Source organism: Morus notabilis, unplaced genomic scaffold, assembly GCF_000414095.1.
Source record: "Morus notabilis unplaced genomic scaffold, ASM41409v2 Scaffold1065, whole genome shotgun sequence".
In the NCBI taxonomy this organism is placed as follows: Eukaryota; Viridiplantae; Streptophyta; class Magnoliopsida; order Rosales; family Moraceae; genus Morus; species Morus notabilis.
In genome coordinates, this window is record NW_010356738.1 from 1 (window position 1) to 17,623 (window position 17,623).

Consider the following 17,623-nt stretch of genomic DNA (forward strand, 5'->3'; position numbering starts at 1 on the left):
CAAAATCAAATAGATGAGAGAAAAAAAAACTATAAACACATTTCATAAAATTGATAGGTTAATTTTGTCATATATGTTGCCATAGAATTAGGGATGTCAATAGGATGGGACAGGTTTCTAAACGACCCGCACTGCCTCACAATTAGATCTTTGCCCTGCTACTTAAACGGGCGGGGGAGGGGGGTTGTGGATTTTAGGTCAAGAACTCATGGATTGGTGGTGCCCCACCCCGCGACCCGCAAAAATCATATTATTCGATTTGCCCTTTCCCCGAACTACCTTCTAACGGGTCTTGACTTGTACCACCCTGCGAATCATTTATGAGTTGTTTGGTTGGAGGATTCGTACCCCGATTCGAATCATGGTTCGTGATTCGCTATAGTGTTTTCTCTCACAAAAAATACATGTAAATTAAAAATAGTTATAATATCATGATTCTAATTCATAAACGAAACGTCTCTTAATTAATTAGGAGCATCATTTGCCCCGCCCCATTGACATCATTACATAGAACTATATATGTACGCATGCACACACAATAAAGATTGCGTAATTATAATAGTAGAATTGTGCGCACGCATTTACGTGTATGTGTGTATACATATATTTGTATATTATATATTTACGCGCAGGTTTATGTATATGTGTATATAGTTTTTAATTATCAGATTAAATTCAAATATAGATTTTAATCTTCAGATTAAATCAAAACCATATTTAAAAGTAAATATGGTGCCTTACCGGTAAAAGTTGTTGTTGTTGTTGTTTTTTTTTTTATAATTTTAATAACCTGCAAAAATCTATCACTAATCTAACTATCTTAACCCAACACTTTATTGGCGCAGGATGTCCGAAGGAGGACACGAGGCTACAAATACAACGGAGGAGAGTGGCTCCCATGTGTTCCTCTCGAGATAAGTACTAGGGAAGAAAAGGAATGAATAAAAAACATATGAAACACGTGGGGGAATTCATGAGAATTAGATCTAATCAAAATTTTCCCAATGGGCTGTGTTCGGAGGAGGATCAAAGGTCTCCCACTTTGTTGTCACAACGACAGGCTTTAGTCCCGCATTCGATAACTTCAACACATCAAGAGTTTCTACACACTTCCGCACTCTCTTGCCCTGCAAATTAAGTCCACGATTAAAACGTTAGCCACTTCTGTATTGTACGTACTTTAGAGTACTACATCAATTTTAAGACGAGCGGGTCCATTGTAGTGCACTGTTTTCAAAGATTACATATAATTTGCATAGCTATATTTAAAAAAAATTTCCCATCTTTTTTTTTTTTGGAAAAAGAAAAGATCTTAATGTCACACTAACTACATTAGGATAGGGTATTGTAATCTCGTTTTGGATACGTGGAAATTGGACTTAATAATTTAGACTTTCATGTCAAAATATCAACCTGCTAATTATTGAGTTGATCATATTCAAAATTCTTATAAATTGAGTGTTATTGTTGTATTTATATATGTGAAACTCGGATTTATTTTATCTCGGCCAGTATGCTTGACGAGAGATCATAAATTCATAAGAGAATAATAATAAAGGAGACTGACTAAAAAGGCAAAGGTACCTGCAAATTCTTTTGAGCAGTAGCATCTCCTTCTGCAGGAATATTATCTAGCTTGATTGCGTGTCTCATGAGCATCTCGATTAAAGTAGTGATTTGAACTTCAGACACTTTGACACCACTCGAAAACGATTTCTCAATCACAGAAACCTAGAGCAAGGGAATTTAATCGTTATTTTTGTCCTCTGGTAATCAAATAATTTTACACCATTAACCATACAAGTAGTAACACCAAAGCCAAGAGGGATTTCACATAAAACGCGACCAACATAACAATTTTTTAATGATTTTTTTCCCTTGATTAGGATAAATAATAGAACACTATTCTTCTATGGCCCTTCTTATATTAGCAATTACGAAGTATAAAATTTTATTTCTTTTTGTTTCCACGTGAGGGAAAAGTTCATTTTATTGTACTATGGACGTGCTATATGAACCGTTCTTTTATAATTACTAGTTTTGTACGTATTGAAAAAACCTGAAGAGTTTATTATATACTGAATAATAATAAATTCATTTATACAATTATTTAAGGATTTTTAAATTTATTTTAAAAAGAAATATGTGTAAAAATAACAATTAATGATAAAATTAAATAAAAATTATTTTAACCAACCAAAAATAAAATAATAACACATGCAAAAAGTTACTCTCATAGGAGTAAAGTGAGGAATAACTTATTTTTAAAAAAATACATAAAAAATTAAAATGTAAAAAAATACAAAAAATAAAGATAAAAAAGTAACGAAAGGGAGAAAAAAGAAAAGAGAGCTAAATAGAGGGACTGCCACATCACAGCATCATAGAAAAAAGCTTTGGCTCTTTTATGTATTGTTCGATTAGATTAGTAAGGTCATAGCTTATATTCCAGTACAGTGAAAACAACTAGTAGCCTATATTCCAGTACAGTGATAACAATATACTTCTATGCTAAACACATAAGAAATATTATAGAACTGTACTGTTGGAAGAGAACAATATTCTTATAAGTAGCACCATTAATTTTCAAGAACCATTTTGTATTAAAAAATTAAGGTGAAACATCAGTTTTCGTACGTATCCAGCACCATATAAGGATTGTTTGATAGATGTATTCAAATTTAAACTATAACTCTACTACATTATTTTTTTTCTTATAAAAAAATTGAATAAAAAAAATTTTCGTCAATAATTCTCTCATAAAGAATTTAAATCAACACTCAAATCATGATTTAAATACATTTTATAAACGGGCCCATAGTATTTGAGGGGCCGGGACTTAATATCATATGTCATGTATTCTTGGTGACAAATTGAACAGTATTATTTGCAAAGCGCCTATAAGTTATAAATTTATAATACTGAGATATATAGGTTATTTTTCTTTTTTGTTAAAAGAAAATAAATGTTATAGCATGTGTAACCCTCTCTTCCCATCCCACTAGAGGATAGGCTATAGGTCAGTAGTAGATTAATAAATCGTTTGAATCCCATAAAAAATATATGTATGCGCGCTTTGAATCCTTTCTTAACTCATAGTATATAATACTGAATGAAATTATTAGTTTTTCTTCTTTATTTTTTCCCTAAAAAACGAATAGAATAAGACACATACATTTATATAGACCAACAATTTTATGATAAAAAATTAAGAATTCGCTATCTAATATCAATTAACAACCAGAAATCTACCCAAAAAAAAATTTCAGTACTTAATAATTTTCAACAACCCTAACCCTTCCTACGAACACAAGATTACCACACTCGGAACTCCTTCAAAATCTGTTTACTGTGATGTCATTATCACCATCGCAGCCAGCTGTCTTTACTTGATGATCATGATCGTCATGACCCACAAAAAGCTCTCGCACTCTATTATCATAGTCAACACATCGAACGGCCAACACTAATTAATCAGAGCTGACGTTTTGCCAATCACAGAACATGGCTTCATGGCCCATATATTGTCGTCTTTTTTCAGGAATTTTTCTTAATAAAAAATATAATGGTTTATGCGGTTGATTTTTCTAACATAAAACCTTTTAATTATAGTGTTTTCTCTTAAAACTTTAAATTTCTGTTTAAAGTTTTTTGTGCAAACTTATAAACTAAAGGAGTCCTTTGATTACCTGGTCTACGAGCTTATCAAGCTCCAAGGCAATGTCGGAGATGGCGCGAAGTGCGGTTTGAATCCTGGCATTTCTTCGCATCTCGATGGATCTCTTCTCAATGCTAACTGGGTCCTCCATAAGTATGACTTTTGATCTGTCTTTGACCCCACACATGTCCAAGTACTCCCCATTTTCTCTCTCTTTTCCTCTGAATATCAGCCTCTGTTCTCCTGGCTGCAGCCCCGTCTCCACCGTCAGAACCTTCTTCACCTCCCCTGTTGATCAGTCAAAACTTCACTCCTCAGTCCATTTTTTTTTTACCTTTCTAACCCCGTCAACGGTGGTACTTTCGTCATTTACTGTATTTTGGTCTTTGTTAATATTTATAGATAGCTTTATTAATAAAATAATTTTTCACAACGACGAAACAGGACCCCTTTTTACAATATGCGCAGCTGAATGAACCGCCAAAAGTAAATGCAAATATAAAAAGAGCATTTTTTCTTTTCTAATTTTCGTAGTCATTTGGCAAACTTCCTTGTATATGTCATGCATGAGAAAACTATAAGGAATATACTTATGTACAGTAAAAGAGTAGCTAAGTTTCAACCAAATTTTCTCAGCAGCCAAACGGGAAACGACGTGTCAAAAGCGTGTCTATATATACAGAGAGAAGTAAATATGAAGCTAACAACATTATATGGAAAAAAAAAAATAGAAGCTAGAAACTAAAGATGCATAGATCGATCAACAAAAATTACCAAAGGTAGCTTGAGAGTTGACCGAGATCTCTATACGGACGGCTCCGAAAGCGATTCGGAGACGCAAATTCGGAGTCGAAACATCGGACGCTCCGATTCTTTTCTGCACTAACATGCCTCCTGGTCTCATCTCCCACTCAATCTCCGCCATCTCGTCGTTAGACGGCGTCGTCGTGGAGTTCTCGCTCATTCTACCGTGCGCATTCGACCTAATTCTCAACATCATTGTATGACAATCTAATTTTAATCAGTTTTCTTTTGTGTACTTTTTCCTCTAGAAAATGCGAAGATGAAGAAGAAGGAAGTATCTGGGTCAGCTTTTTTTCTTTAATTAATTAATTAATTTATTTTTATAATTTCTGCCGACACACAGGTTGTATTGCCCCGTGGCTTTTATACTGTGAGAGAGGGGGTTGTTCGATTCGAAACACTGACTATAAAATAGACGGACCAATGAGTAGCTGCCACGTGGTGGATTCTGTCGCGTTGTGTGGAGTAACAGCTAAGCAGAGAGAGTTTGCCGACAGTCTTTTTGGGAACGAAATAATGCTGGGCTGCTTTGAGTAATTCATTTTCTACTTAATTTGTTTCTATTCGTCATTGTGTGATCTTGTTCCAACTTTTGTAAGTAGTTCATCAGATTTTAGATAATAGATACCAACTGTTTTAATAGCTGAATTGTCGATTTTTCATCTATTATAACAGACATTTGATTAACTAAAATGTCATTTTACAAATTATATTTGTCATGATATTAGTTGAAAGTTATCAAGTCAATTAGCAATTTTGACAAGTTAAATTTCTGAAAATTGGGGTTAAAATTAAAATCTAGTCCGGAACGTTAAAAAAAAAATAGAGGTTCTCTGATAAAATTTATTCTTTTTTAATTATTGATAATTATAGTTATTTTAGTTGTTAGATTCAGATTTTGAACGACTTGATATGCAAGTGCCTGAATTAAAAAAACAGCGCACGACTCATAATTATTATGATCATAAATCTGGTTATTGAGAACTTAATCCTTAATTAAAAGTAACTACCATAGGTTAAAAAGGTCAAATTTTATATGAGAAATTCCCTAAGAATACTCCTTTCATATTCTTCTGCTTAAATCAGATAGTTGTACTAGAAGACGTGGCGATACGCTATTGGTGACAACGCTATCTAACCTCGTTCATTTGTTTAGGTTTAGATTTAGATTTAGCAACTTCATTTTCATTGGAGGAGCAAAGAGAGGAGACGAATAAGCTTTACACGTGAAGTTAGGTTGGACCCACAGCTGATGACTTTCATCTGGGAGAGAGATTGTAACTGACAGCTACGTCGACCTTGATCATGAGATGACTGACAGCCGTTAGATCAAATGTTGATAGGTGATCTTTTACTTCAAAGTGAGCAAAGACAGTTGCTTAGGGTTGTAATCCGTTGTTAGCAAGGGAAAACTAAGGCTTAACAGATGGTTGTAGTGTATTATAATCAATAGTTGATTAATTATTTACTTTAGTTCATGTATTTTAGTTCTTCACTTCTTTAACAGCCAGATAATGTAGGATAAAGGAATTAAATCATTAATAATCTCCTGAATCATAGCTTTTTTTCATTAATAATACTAGCTAGTGATTTATTAAATTATTGTTATCATGGTATAACCAAAAGTGACTAAAAAAAATATTAATTACAAAAATTTCTCTCAAACTATGACTATTATAACACTTTGCTCATTGGATTTTGTTTTATAACATCGGTTCTCTCTTATCTATATTTTGTTAATAAGTTACGCCGTTCTATTACTTTGAGGAATGAAAACCGCAACGTGAGTGGATTGTGACCCATAAACTAAGGATCAGAGATGACTGATGTTAAAAAAAAAAAATCAAATGGTAAAGTGTTATAAGGGTCAAAATTGAAAGGTGGGTTGGGAATTTTTGTAATTAATAAAAAAATAAAAAAAAAACAAAAGTGACTAAAAGTCTGGGCCCGTTTAGTTCGTTGATTCGAGTTTTTAATTCAAGTTGAGATGTGACTTTATGTGAGACCTTTTTACTGTATCAAAAAAGTTAGATGTGACTGTTTCTGAGAGCTTTTTACTGTAGCAAAACTCGAATCGGTGAAAAGAATGAGGCCTACATGAAACAAACAAAATTTCTAAACTTCATTAAAATCAGTTGAAGTCAAATTATATTCTTATTTTGAAAATACTTTCTATAGTTTCATATCAACTTTTTTACAGTGTATATATAACTCATACAGGTAAATGTTGAATATTGGTCAAACCCTTTTCGGTCTTGCGGTTTATTTATTTTATTTATTTATTTTGCTTGGGTTTTCTAGATTTCAGTATTAATTGTAGTTACATATTTGTAACATAAACTTTTGGATTCTCAAAAGAACCTCTAGGGGCAAAAAGAAGGGTACGAGGCTTTGTTGTAGGGGTGGGGAGCTTAGAGGTTCAGAGATTTTCAGAGATATGTCTTTACTTGAAGTAGGATAAGAGAAAGTCAATAAATATGACTGTTCGATCGTTGGATTTTTCCAACGAAACTATACACTTACTTTGTTCGAAATAAGAACGAAAGTAAAAAAGAAGTATATTGTAACACCCGTCTTATCAGATAACATATAGATACATAAGATTTCTCATTGATGGACACTTATCAAGTTAAGAAACCATGTGCATGTGATAATGGGATTTAGTTGCCTCTCCAAGTAATTTAGTTTACTTGTTTCACTACAACAAAGAAGGCTTTTAATAACTTTTAGTTATAGCGTTTTTGAAAAACCGCTATTAAAACTTATTTTGATTACATTTCATAGCGTTTTAAAAAAGTTATTTTCAGTATATATATATATATATATATATTAAAAAACCATGAAATATTTTGGTGGATTGTGAAAGTAGCTTCCCCCCAAATTTTTAAATTCTCGCCCGCTCCATTCTCCCCTTTTTTTGCTTTGCTTGCTACTGAAATACCATTTCTGTCCCCTACCATTTTTTTTATCGTTTTGTCCTCAGTTTTATTTTGCTTCTGTGATTTCCTTCTGGGCATTTTGGTCATTTACTGCGGTCCTCTTTTTCTTACCGTTCCCGAGAAGCCTCTCCTGCTTCTTTCGTTGAAGCTTCTACGCCTCAATCTCTTACCTTTTGTTCTTTTGTTTCGCTGAAGCTCCTTTTCTTCGTTTGTTCTCCACATTTTTTCTCCCTTTGTCTTCTCTCTGTCTGCATTTATTCTGTTCTGTTTCTTCCTCTTCATTTTCGTTATGGATTCTTTTGGTTCTAATTTTTTCCTGATTTTCTGTCTCTGGGTTTGGTTGTGTTTTTCGTCGGGTTCATTTCGGCTTTCTTTAGGTTTCTTATGTGATAAATGGGTTGAGGTTATGAGTTATGTTTCAGTGAAGTGTTAGAGAGATTGTAATATATCTCTCAATTTTGATATCACAAAAAATTGGCATAAAACACATTCGGGAAGAGTGGGCGGGCACAAGCGCGCAGGAGCGCGCGCTGTAGCGCACGGACGCGCTGCAGCGCGCTTGGGCGCTGCAGCTTGTGCAAAACAGACCTCTCGGGTCTGTTTTGCTAAGCCCGCGCGCTGCAGCGCGCCTCTTGGGCGCTGCAGTGCAAATTGTTAACGGAAAATGTGTTTTCGTGTGTTTTAGTGATCTGAAAAGGTCTCGAACCATTGCATCTATTTGTGATATGTTTTCTCACATATCTGAGCACTTATTAACAATAGAAATAACTATTGATATAAGTGCATTAGCATATAAAAGATAACCTTCAAATTGAAAAGGTATCTTTATGTGAAAGGTTGTAACACTTAAAGAGGATGGATGCATCCCTGTCTTTATTTGATGGACTTCAGAAAATATAGATTCATTATTGTTCTGGAACTCAATATTTTTTTGCTGGATATTGTGTTCAAGGGTTTGTTGTATCTTGGGGGTAATTTGCCATTTAAAACTCATTAGCAAACTTTGAGAAGTGAGGGCAAATAAAACCTTAAAGGAAAGTATTCCTATACGCCTCAAACTCTCTTTCTGCTTTCTCTATTCTTTTCATCCTCCCAATTCTGAATTTTTTCAACATGAAGTTCCTACATTTTATTCTCTTTGAAAATTTTTTTGGTTTTCCCTTTTTTGTCGTTGGGGTATTTTTTGCTTTTTAGGGTTTTTTTCCTAAATTTTTTTTATAGATTTTTTGGGGATTTGTTTAGGTTTGTTATCACTACAAGAAATTGGGTTATTAGTGACGACTAAAATTCTTTGCTTCTTCTCGACGGATCGGCCTTAGGAAAGTCTTTTCCTTCTTCTTCTTTGCTTCGGAAGTTCCATTTTAGGTATTTTCCATTTCTCTCATTTTCTTGTTTTTTTCCCTTTTCTCAATAAGAAGACCTACTTACTGAGTCAAAATTTGTCTGAAATGATCTGTTCATGAAAATACTGTGTTGAGCTCAACAAGATTAAGTGGTCAAGCAAGCACTTTGTGAAGGAGATCGACTCCAATCTGGATTTCAATGACCACCTAATGAGTTCTTTTTCTTTTTTCCTTTTCCCCTGTCCATTTTTAGTTTTTTTTTTTTTTTTTTTTTCGTTTTGATGATTTGTTCTATGTTTGTGGTTTTTACTTCTTTTCATGTTGATGATTTCATCTGTTTTTATGGTTTGGATTTATGATTATTTGTTTATGGTTTGAAACTTTGATCTGTATTTGGAGTCTTTAGACCGAAGGTTTAATCTGCGTTTAAGAAGGTTTAGGCCCTGTTCGTTTGATCAGAGAACCTTGGAGAGCCAAAGCCGAACACTTATTTTTTTGCAGTGTGGAGGTAAGTTGTTCTTATTTTGATAGTAAGCTGTTTTGCGCGTACTGTGGAGCAAAACATCGTTTTGTACATAGTTTATACTATTGCTAGCCCACAATTTTTTGGATCTCTTCATTTTAACACTAAAATGTAATGCTGCTAACTGTTCGCTGAGAATGTGAGTTTATATGTTAATCTTTTGGGTGCCTTTTGTGTTTGATTTAGGTGAAAGTATTGCTATGTGATAGTTTAATTTTTTACTGTACTTTCAGGTACATATACACCGTGGCTATGATGTTTAATTTGTGTATTATGGCCTAGTTCCTTATGTCGAGTGACATTTGAAGTTATGACAATAATGTGTTGCCAGTGTATACCATTTCGCTTGGCATATTGTTAAACCTTTTCAGTTCAGAACTCCTTGGTAAGTATGCTTTGCTTCACTCTAACGGCCATCCCCACCAATATGTCAAGGTTAGCTAAATCTTGGTAGCGTAATTGTCATTGCCTATGAAGTTTGCTCCATACGTGGAACTTTAAGGCCACCACACATTCCTTACATCAAAAATATATACATGGCCGCTTATGGTATGAAATTTAAATGCCATGATTAATGTGTTTGGAGGTCGTGGATCCTTATGTCGAGTGATTTTCAATGGTGTGATAATTGTTGGTTGCCGGTTTATGTAAAAACTCTTGGCATATTAGTGTATAAACTATGTTCATTAGTGACCTTATATGGAGAATTGGTTTATTTAAAGTGAAGTGAGAGCTTTACATTATGCTAAAGTGATGTTAAACTTTGGTAGCAAACTATGTCATAATCTAGGATAATGCTCCATAAGGGGACAATGAGGGCCATTACACATTTCTGAGCCTACTATGCGTGAAATTGAACAAGGGGGATATGTCGCTGGAAAAGGTGATCTCTAGGTGCCAAGATGCGAACAATAGGTTAGTTTTCTTTGAGGGGTGTAACTATGCGTTTGATTTGGAGGATTTGTTGGAATGGAATTGATTTGCAGAGGCTTATGTTTATGATTAGTTTTGGTTTTGCTAATTTGCTATTTTGCTTTGGTTTGGGTTTTCTTTGCTCTTTTGCTATTTTGTTTTGCTTTGCTTTGCTGAACGGTTTTATGCAAGAATTGTCACAAGGTTTTTTCCTTTCTTTCTTCTTATTTTTCTTTACGATTTGATCTTTTTTTTGGTAGTCAATTTTCTAAATTGCCTAGGGTTTAAATGAATTTTGATGTTGATTGCTGCAGTGCCATCAAAAGATCATAGATTTTGTGGCCTCTTGTAAGAGTAAGAATGGGGAAAAGCCTTACACTCTTCACGTCTGTCACAAATGTCTCTTGAACAGGTTAAATTTAGTGACAAATTGGTAGTTTTTAATGCAATTAAGTAATTTTTGGGATTATTTTTTCCTGATATGCTTGATTTGTGCGCCATTTTGAACAAATCTCACTTTTGGGAATTGACAGGAGCGTAGAGTTTCACCGAGGAAACAAGGAAAGAAAAACTCTTATGATAAAGACAATGATGCAAACTTGAATACTAGGAATTCCAAACCAATATCTGATGGTAAGAGAGAAAAAAAATCAAAGCGAGAAGGTTTGATTAATGAAATTCTTTGCATGGTGTAATTAGTCCTTGCTTTATTTAGTTGAGTTTGATTATTGTTTTGATAGTGGATCACTTTCTTACAGGTTAAACAGTGGAGATGACTTTTTTGTTGAATCATTTTGTCAAGATGGAAGGATTTACTTCACCATTTCACTTAGTTAGACGTTTTGCATACTTTGATATCTCCAGCTATTCCTCTGTTTTCTTTACTTGTTTTGAATGTTAAGGTTTTGGATATTGTATGAATTATGTTGTAGACGTAATTTTATTGCGAACTTAGTATATATTGATAACAATTGATATATTGAATGTTTTTATGTTTTAATTTGAATGTTCCTATTTAGATATAAGATGTTGCTCGGAATCACCATCTCTTAGAATGAATTCAAAAGGATATTAATAATACTTTTAAAAAGCTACAAGAGTATGAACATGACAAGGAAAAAAAAGCTATTAATCTGTATTGTAGTCATGCTAGTTGAAAATAACTTGTCTTAAATGCTATAATACCTCAATTCTATAGCGTTTTTCATAACTCTCTTAGAACGTTATGTTTTCTTACGACTTTTAATTGCGTCCGATGTCCTAGCGCTCCACAAAAAGCTATTGCTAGTGATTAATATCATTTTTAGTCAGCTACTGATACTGATATTTGTTGTAATGTTTGACAAGTTTTCCAAAGTAATCAGTTTACTTGTTTGACAAGATTTTCAAAGCAATCGATTTACTTGTTTGACAAGTTTTTCAAAGGAATCAATGACTAGGATCTATCCACATGTGCTATGATCCAAGGGCTAGAAAATAAGATGACATACTAAAATAGGTGGTAGATTTAGAGTTCATTCCATCCTTCATATGGAAAAAGCTAGAGAGAGAAAGTTAGAGGGAAAAAGAGAGAAAAAGAATAGTTAGAGAGAGAAAGAGATGTGGGAAGAAGAAAGAAGGAATGTTCTCTACATTTTGAGGACAAACTATCACAGAAAGTAAGTTAAAAGTTGTAAGATACTATGTAATTATACCTTCCACTATATCACTTGAACAATAATATGCTTTTAATGAATGTTTCCAATTTATATATGTTATTGTTGGAATACTTTCATGAGATTGAGATTTAGAAAGTGTTTTCAGAGTATGATATGAATCTTGTGTTTATTAAGAATTGATTAAAGTATGATAAAATAAAGGGCTAAAACCTTAAGGAAAAAGACATTCCAAGATATGGGCCATATGAAAGAGGTTCTTATAACACAAGATGAATGTTATAAAAAAAGGGCCCTAAATGTTAAAGAAAAGTATTTTCAAAGTGGAAATCACTATATGGTTTACTTACTGAGCTTGAGCTCATATAGTTCTCGTGATGCAGGTAAGTGCTAAAGTAGAAGTTCCAGTAAGTTGAGCAAGAACGGTTCAAAGTCCCATGACGAGTTAAGAGATCTTAAGATATGAAATTTGTAATCTTAAGAATTTGTTCGAGGATTGTACTTGATATAGAGATTATTTCTCTATTAAGCAGTAATATAGTAATGTAAGTTAACGTTTTTCTTGAGCTGGTGTAGTTTTTAGCTGCTGATTCAGGAGGGGTGTTACATTTGGTATCAGAGCAATATGATTCTAGAGACATAGTAGACGTGTCATGGGACCAAGAACTTAGTCAACCTAGGATTTATGTTTTGAGGAATAGTTAAACCCTTATATTTATTAGGACAATTGTTTAGTTGGAGAAATTAGAATCATCAAATTTCGAGGACAAAATTTTTATAAGGATGGCAGATTGTAACACCCGTCTTAATAGATAACATATAGATGCAGAAGATTTATCATTGATGGACACTTGTCAAGTTAGGAAACCATGTGCGTGTGACACTGGGATTTAGTTGCTTGCTTTCCAAGTAATTTGGTTTACTTGTTTGACAAGTTTTCTAAAGGAATCGGTTTACTTGTTGACAAGTTTTCCAAAACAACCGGTTTACTTGTTTGACAAGTTTATCAAAGGAATCAATGGCTAGGATCTATCCACATGTGCTATGATCTAAGGGCTAGAATGTAAGATGACATACTATAAATAGGTGATGGATTTAGAGCTCATTCTATCCTTCATATGGAAAACGCTAGAGAGAGAAAGTTAGAGGTAAAGAGTGATAAAAAGAATAGTTAGAGAGAGAAAGAGATGTAGGAAGAAGAAAGAATGAAGGTTCTCTAAATTTTGAGAATAGATTATCACAGAAAGCAAGTTAAAAGTTGTAAGATACTATGTAAGTATACATTCCACTACATCACTTGAACAATAGTATGCTTTTAATGGATGTTTTCAATTTATATATGTTATTGCTGGAATACTTTCATGAGATTGAGATTTAAAAAGTATTTTCAGAGTATGATATTTATCTTGTGTTTATTATGAACTGATTAAAGTATGATAAAGTAAAGGGCTAAAACCTTGAGGAATAAGAGATTCCAAGATATGGGCCATATGAAAGAGGTTCTTATAACACAAGATGAATGTTATAAAAAAGGGCCCTAAATGTTAAAGAAAAATATTTTCAAACTGAAAATCACTATATGGTTTACTTATTAAGCTTGAGCTCATATAGTTCTCGTGATGCATGTAAGTGGTAAAGTAGAAGTTCCAGTTGATTGAGCAAGAACAGTTCAAAGTCCCATGATGAGTTAAGAGATCTTAAGATATGAAATTTGTAATCTTAAGATTCTGTTTAAGAATTGTAATTGTGATAGATGTACTATTAAGAATTCGGTAATATTAAGAATTATGCTCAAGGATTGTATTTCCATGTTAAGCAGTAAGTTAACGTTTCTCTCAAGTTGGTATAGTTTTTAGCTGCAGGCTCAAATGGGGCGTTACATATATGGAAGACGAATATAATTTTAGTCCTTATCTATGGTCCATCGGTGATACTATGTAAAATTAAAAAAAAATGACGTTTAATAATTAATATAACACTGATAATATGTAACATAACATGACAGTTATTTAACACAATATGAATATTAGAAAGACATAACATCAAGAAATTTAACTATCTCAGACCTTTATTATACTTTAATTTAGTTATTTAATATAATCAGATGTTAAAAAGATGTAATAATAGTCAGAAATGATTAAATATTTTAGTGTTTCACATTTTTAACGTCAGAATTACGTTATGTAAATGTCATGTTACATTTTAATTTTTACATGTTACGTATGGTGTGACCGTCCCACCGGTGGGACAAAGTCAAACTCCATAATTTTATAAAATAAAAAATCCATCAAAGAAAAAATCAGGTAAATGACTGTTTTTTGATCACCTTATTTAATAAATGGCTGATTTTTTTTAAACAAATGACCAAACTTTTTTTTTATTTTAGCAAAATGGCCTTTTTTGATAGTCAATCAGTGATTGACCGATTCATTATTGTAGTTTACCAATGATTTACCATTAATAAACATGTAATTTATTAATTGAAATTGATTAATTACTAATTGATTTCATTTAATTATTAATTGATATTGATTAATAATAAAAAATCATCGACCACAAATGGTGATGAACTTAAGTCAATCAGTAATTGACTACTACGCTAATTAGTGATTAACCACTAAATTAAGAAAAAAAGTTATTTTACTAATTTCACAAAACTCCAGCTTTTTTTTAAAAAAAAATCCTTAAAAAAGGCCATTTACCTCAATATCCCTTAATCTAATATCTCACATCTTATTATAATTATTTTTTCAGAAATCTAGGAGTAGTGTTGAAACTTTGGACGGGCTGCCCGCGACGACCGAAAAGTCTAAATTTTTGTCCGATTACTGAACCCGAACTGTCTGAAAATTCAGGCTGCCCGACCCGACCTGAATTTCACCTTGGACGGGCTTTGGGCAGGAGGTGACTGCCCGTGCCCGGTCGGGCTGCTCGATGCCCGACCGGCTGCCTGAATTTTCAAACTTTTTTTTATATTATAATTTTATATTGTATTTGTATAATTATAATGTGTATATATATATTATATATATATATACACATTATAATTTGAAATGAACATGACAAATTTGACAAACTTGCAAAATCTATACAAGATTACACTAACACTATACAAATTAGAAATTACAAAGTAAATAAATATTTACAAATTACAATAATAAAATTTAATTTGAAGCAGAAAGATTGTCTTGAAAATTAAAAGTTAATCTATTAAACTCGTCGATCCATTCTTGGCTTGCCGGTGAGATTGTATCGTGTAAGCGTTGATCGGAACGATCCCAATCCTTGATGCACACCAAAGCTTCAACAATATCCTGTTGCAATGCGTTTCTCCGTTCTTTAAGTATTCGGCCGGTTGTACTAAATGCTTGTTCGGCTGCAACAGTGGAGACCGGGATTGAAAAAATATCCATTGTCAGTCGTGTTATGATCGGCTAAGTTAATGCTCGTGCCCTCCACCACTGAACCAAATCAAACATTTCACTACTGTCTACAACTAAGCCCTCACTCAGGTACGCCATTAACTCGTTGAATCCGCCGCTGTTGCCGCCACCTCTTGACGAAGATCCACTCCCAGATTCTTCTTGACCTTGAGTCATCATCATCTTCTTCTTCTTAGACAACCCAAAAACATTCAAGAATGAATGCGGATTATCGTCTCGTTGTTGCGGTTGTTCAACACGATGTGTGTTTCTAAACCTACTTTCGTAAGAGATATAGAGATAAAATATTTTTTCCTTTATAATAGGAAATTAGTCAGTAGTGTCGATAGCTAAAAATTCACCTAAGTTATCTAATCCACTTTCTAAACCTTCTAGTTTTAATCTAAGGTTAAAAATAACACTAAAACCATACAACATAAGTAATTTAGACCAATATTTTTTAAACTTCTTTTACAGGTTCTAAAAATTCCAAAATAAATCGTGAAAGTTCAAATTTAGTTTAAAATGGAAACAAAAAAAAAAGGGAACGTTAATAACTTCTTTGGAAGAGTCCAAGTGACTAATAAAAGCATACTTATGAAATCCAACTTCTACCAACTTATACTACCGATCGTGGATCGATGCCAATTTAGACTCTAGAAAGATCGACTTTATAAGGGATCAATATATTGCCTTTTTTTCCCCCTATCTATCATGAAGAAGCATATTTACAAGGGCATGGACTAGGACTAGATAAAAATCGCTATGAATATAACGACTCCACATGATAAACTAATCCTTTATTATTATTTTTTGTGCTAAAAAATTGTCGAAAATTTGGCTGCCAATTATCTGAAAAATTAAACACCTCTAAAGATAATAATATTAGATATTACCAAGATAAATAAACAGGTTCCGAATTCCACGCTTTTTTTAACTCAAAATTCTTTAAAAAAAAGTGCTTCACCAATTTAAGAAATAATTCTGATCATTTTTAAACGAACATGAAGTAATGTCTTGAGCAGGCCCTCCCGTAATGTGAGAAAACATATTAACATCCAATTAGGGGTGTTTGTGGTCGGTTTAGACTGATTTTTTAAGAAACCACCAATTAAATTAAAAATAATTTTTTTTAAGCGTTTGGCCGTTTTGATATTTTTGACAAAAATTAAATTGAACCAAATCACTCATAAACAGTTTAGACGGTTTAAATTTAATACTAAAAAAGTTTTCAATAATTCATAAAAATTATAAAATCGTAAATCAATAAAAATAAAATTCAAGTTTACAATATAACTAAAAAATAACAAATGTCTAACAGTTTTCCTTTTAAAGTTTTAGTACAAACTAATAAAAATATGATATAGTGTATTTTATAAGTGTAGAATATTTATTATGACCAATAAAAATTAAAATAAATATAAAAAACATTTTAAATTTTTTTAAAAATTATATATGTATATTTTTAGGTGAATTATTGAACGGTTTAAGGAGTCTAAACCACAAATTAAAGTGCCCAAAAAAATTAAAATTAAAAAACTGACTAAACTGTTAAATAATTTAAAAATAATTAACGCTTTGGTTCCATTTGATTGAATTGGGCAGTTTTTGTGGTTAGACAGATTTTTTAAACACTCCTACAACCAGACATTTTATTCAAGAAAAAAAAAAAACAGACATGCTTTTCAGCTCCCAAAAGTGTTTTTGCAGATAGGCTAGGGCCACAATATGTGTTGGCAAATGCATTATTGCTTTTCTCATATGAGAATGAGTGGTTCAGAAAAGGCAACGCTTTAATTTGTTATACGTACCAATATTGCTAACTTCATGTACTATCTACTTCATTAGTATAAACGAGGGGGGAAAAATCCATGCATTATTTTCTTTTCTTTTGAATATAGAGTTCATGCTTCTTGAAGCCATATTATTTTGTTTTCCACTATCAAGATAGGTGTACTATTCACGTACTTTCCTTTTTTCCTATATTCATGTGTTTTTTTTATTTTTTATTTTTTTTCAAGGATGATGCTACCAAATGCAACCTTTAGATTTCTTGTCGGTCGTTCTTATAAAATAAGTGAAATGAACTAAATCAAGATCTTCTCAACATGTTATATTAAGTAAGAGAATTCTTTGACCATTTGAAAACTACACAAGGCCACCCTTCTTTCTCTACACGGATAAAAATAACTAGGACGGTAATTTAGGTAATGACTTGACAATATGACTCAAAACACACACAAAGTCAGCAAATTTAGATTCAGATTAACTTTCTAACTCGGAGTGATGCAAATGGACAAGATTAACCATATGTGTTATTTATAATCTAGTTATATATATGATATAATATATAACATTATACAATAT

The 17,623-nt window shown here is 32.6% G+C and overlaps 1 protein-coding gene and 1 long non-coding RNA gene across 2 annotated transcripts; one reads left to right on the forward strand and one right to left on the reverse strand.

The window, feature by feature from the left end:
• Positions 1–739: 739 nt before the first annotated feature.
• On the reverse strand, positions 740–4,779 carry LOC21388753 (BAG family molecular chaperone regulator 2). Its single transcript, XM_010088563.2, has 4 exons — positions 4,433–4,779; positions 3,690–3,946; positions 1,585–1,731; positions 740–1,127 (listed from the first exon to the last, which is right to left on the reverse strand). Exons 1-4 carry the CDS (start codon positions 4,656–4,658, stop codon positions 987–989), a joined length of 771 nt encoding a protein of 256 aa, XP_010086865.2. The 5' UTR covers positions 4,659–4,779; the 3' UTR covers positions 740–986.
• On the forward strand, positions 4,582–5,869 carry LOC112090312. The gene is made up of 3 exons (XR_002901590.1): positions 4,582–4,659; positions 4,806–4,995; positions 5,619–5,869. It is a non-coding gene; the product is annotated as an uncharacterized LOC112090312 (long non-coding RNA).
• Positions 5,870–17,623: the final 11,754 nt, after the last annotated feature.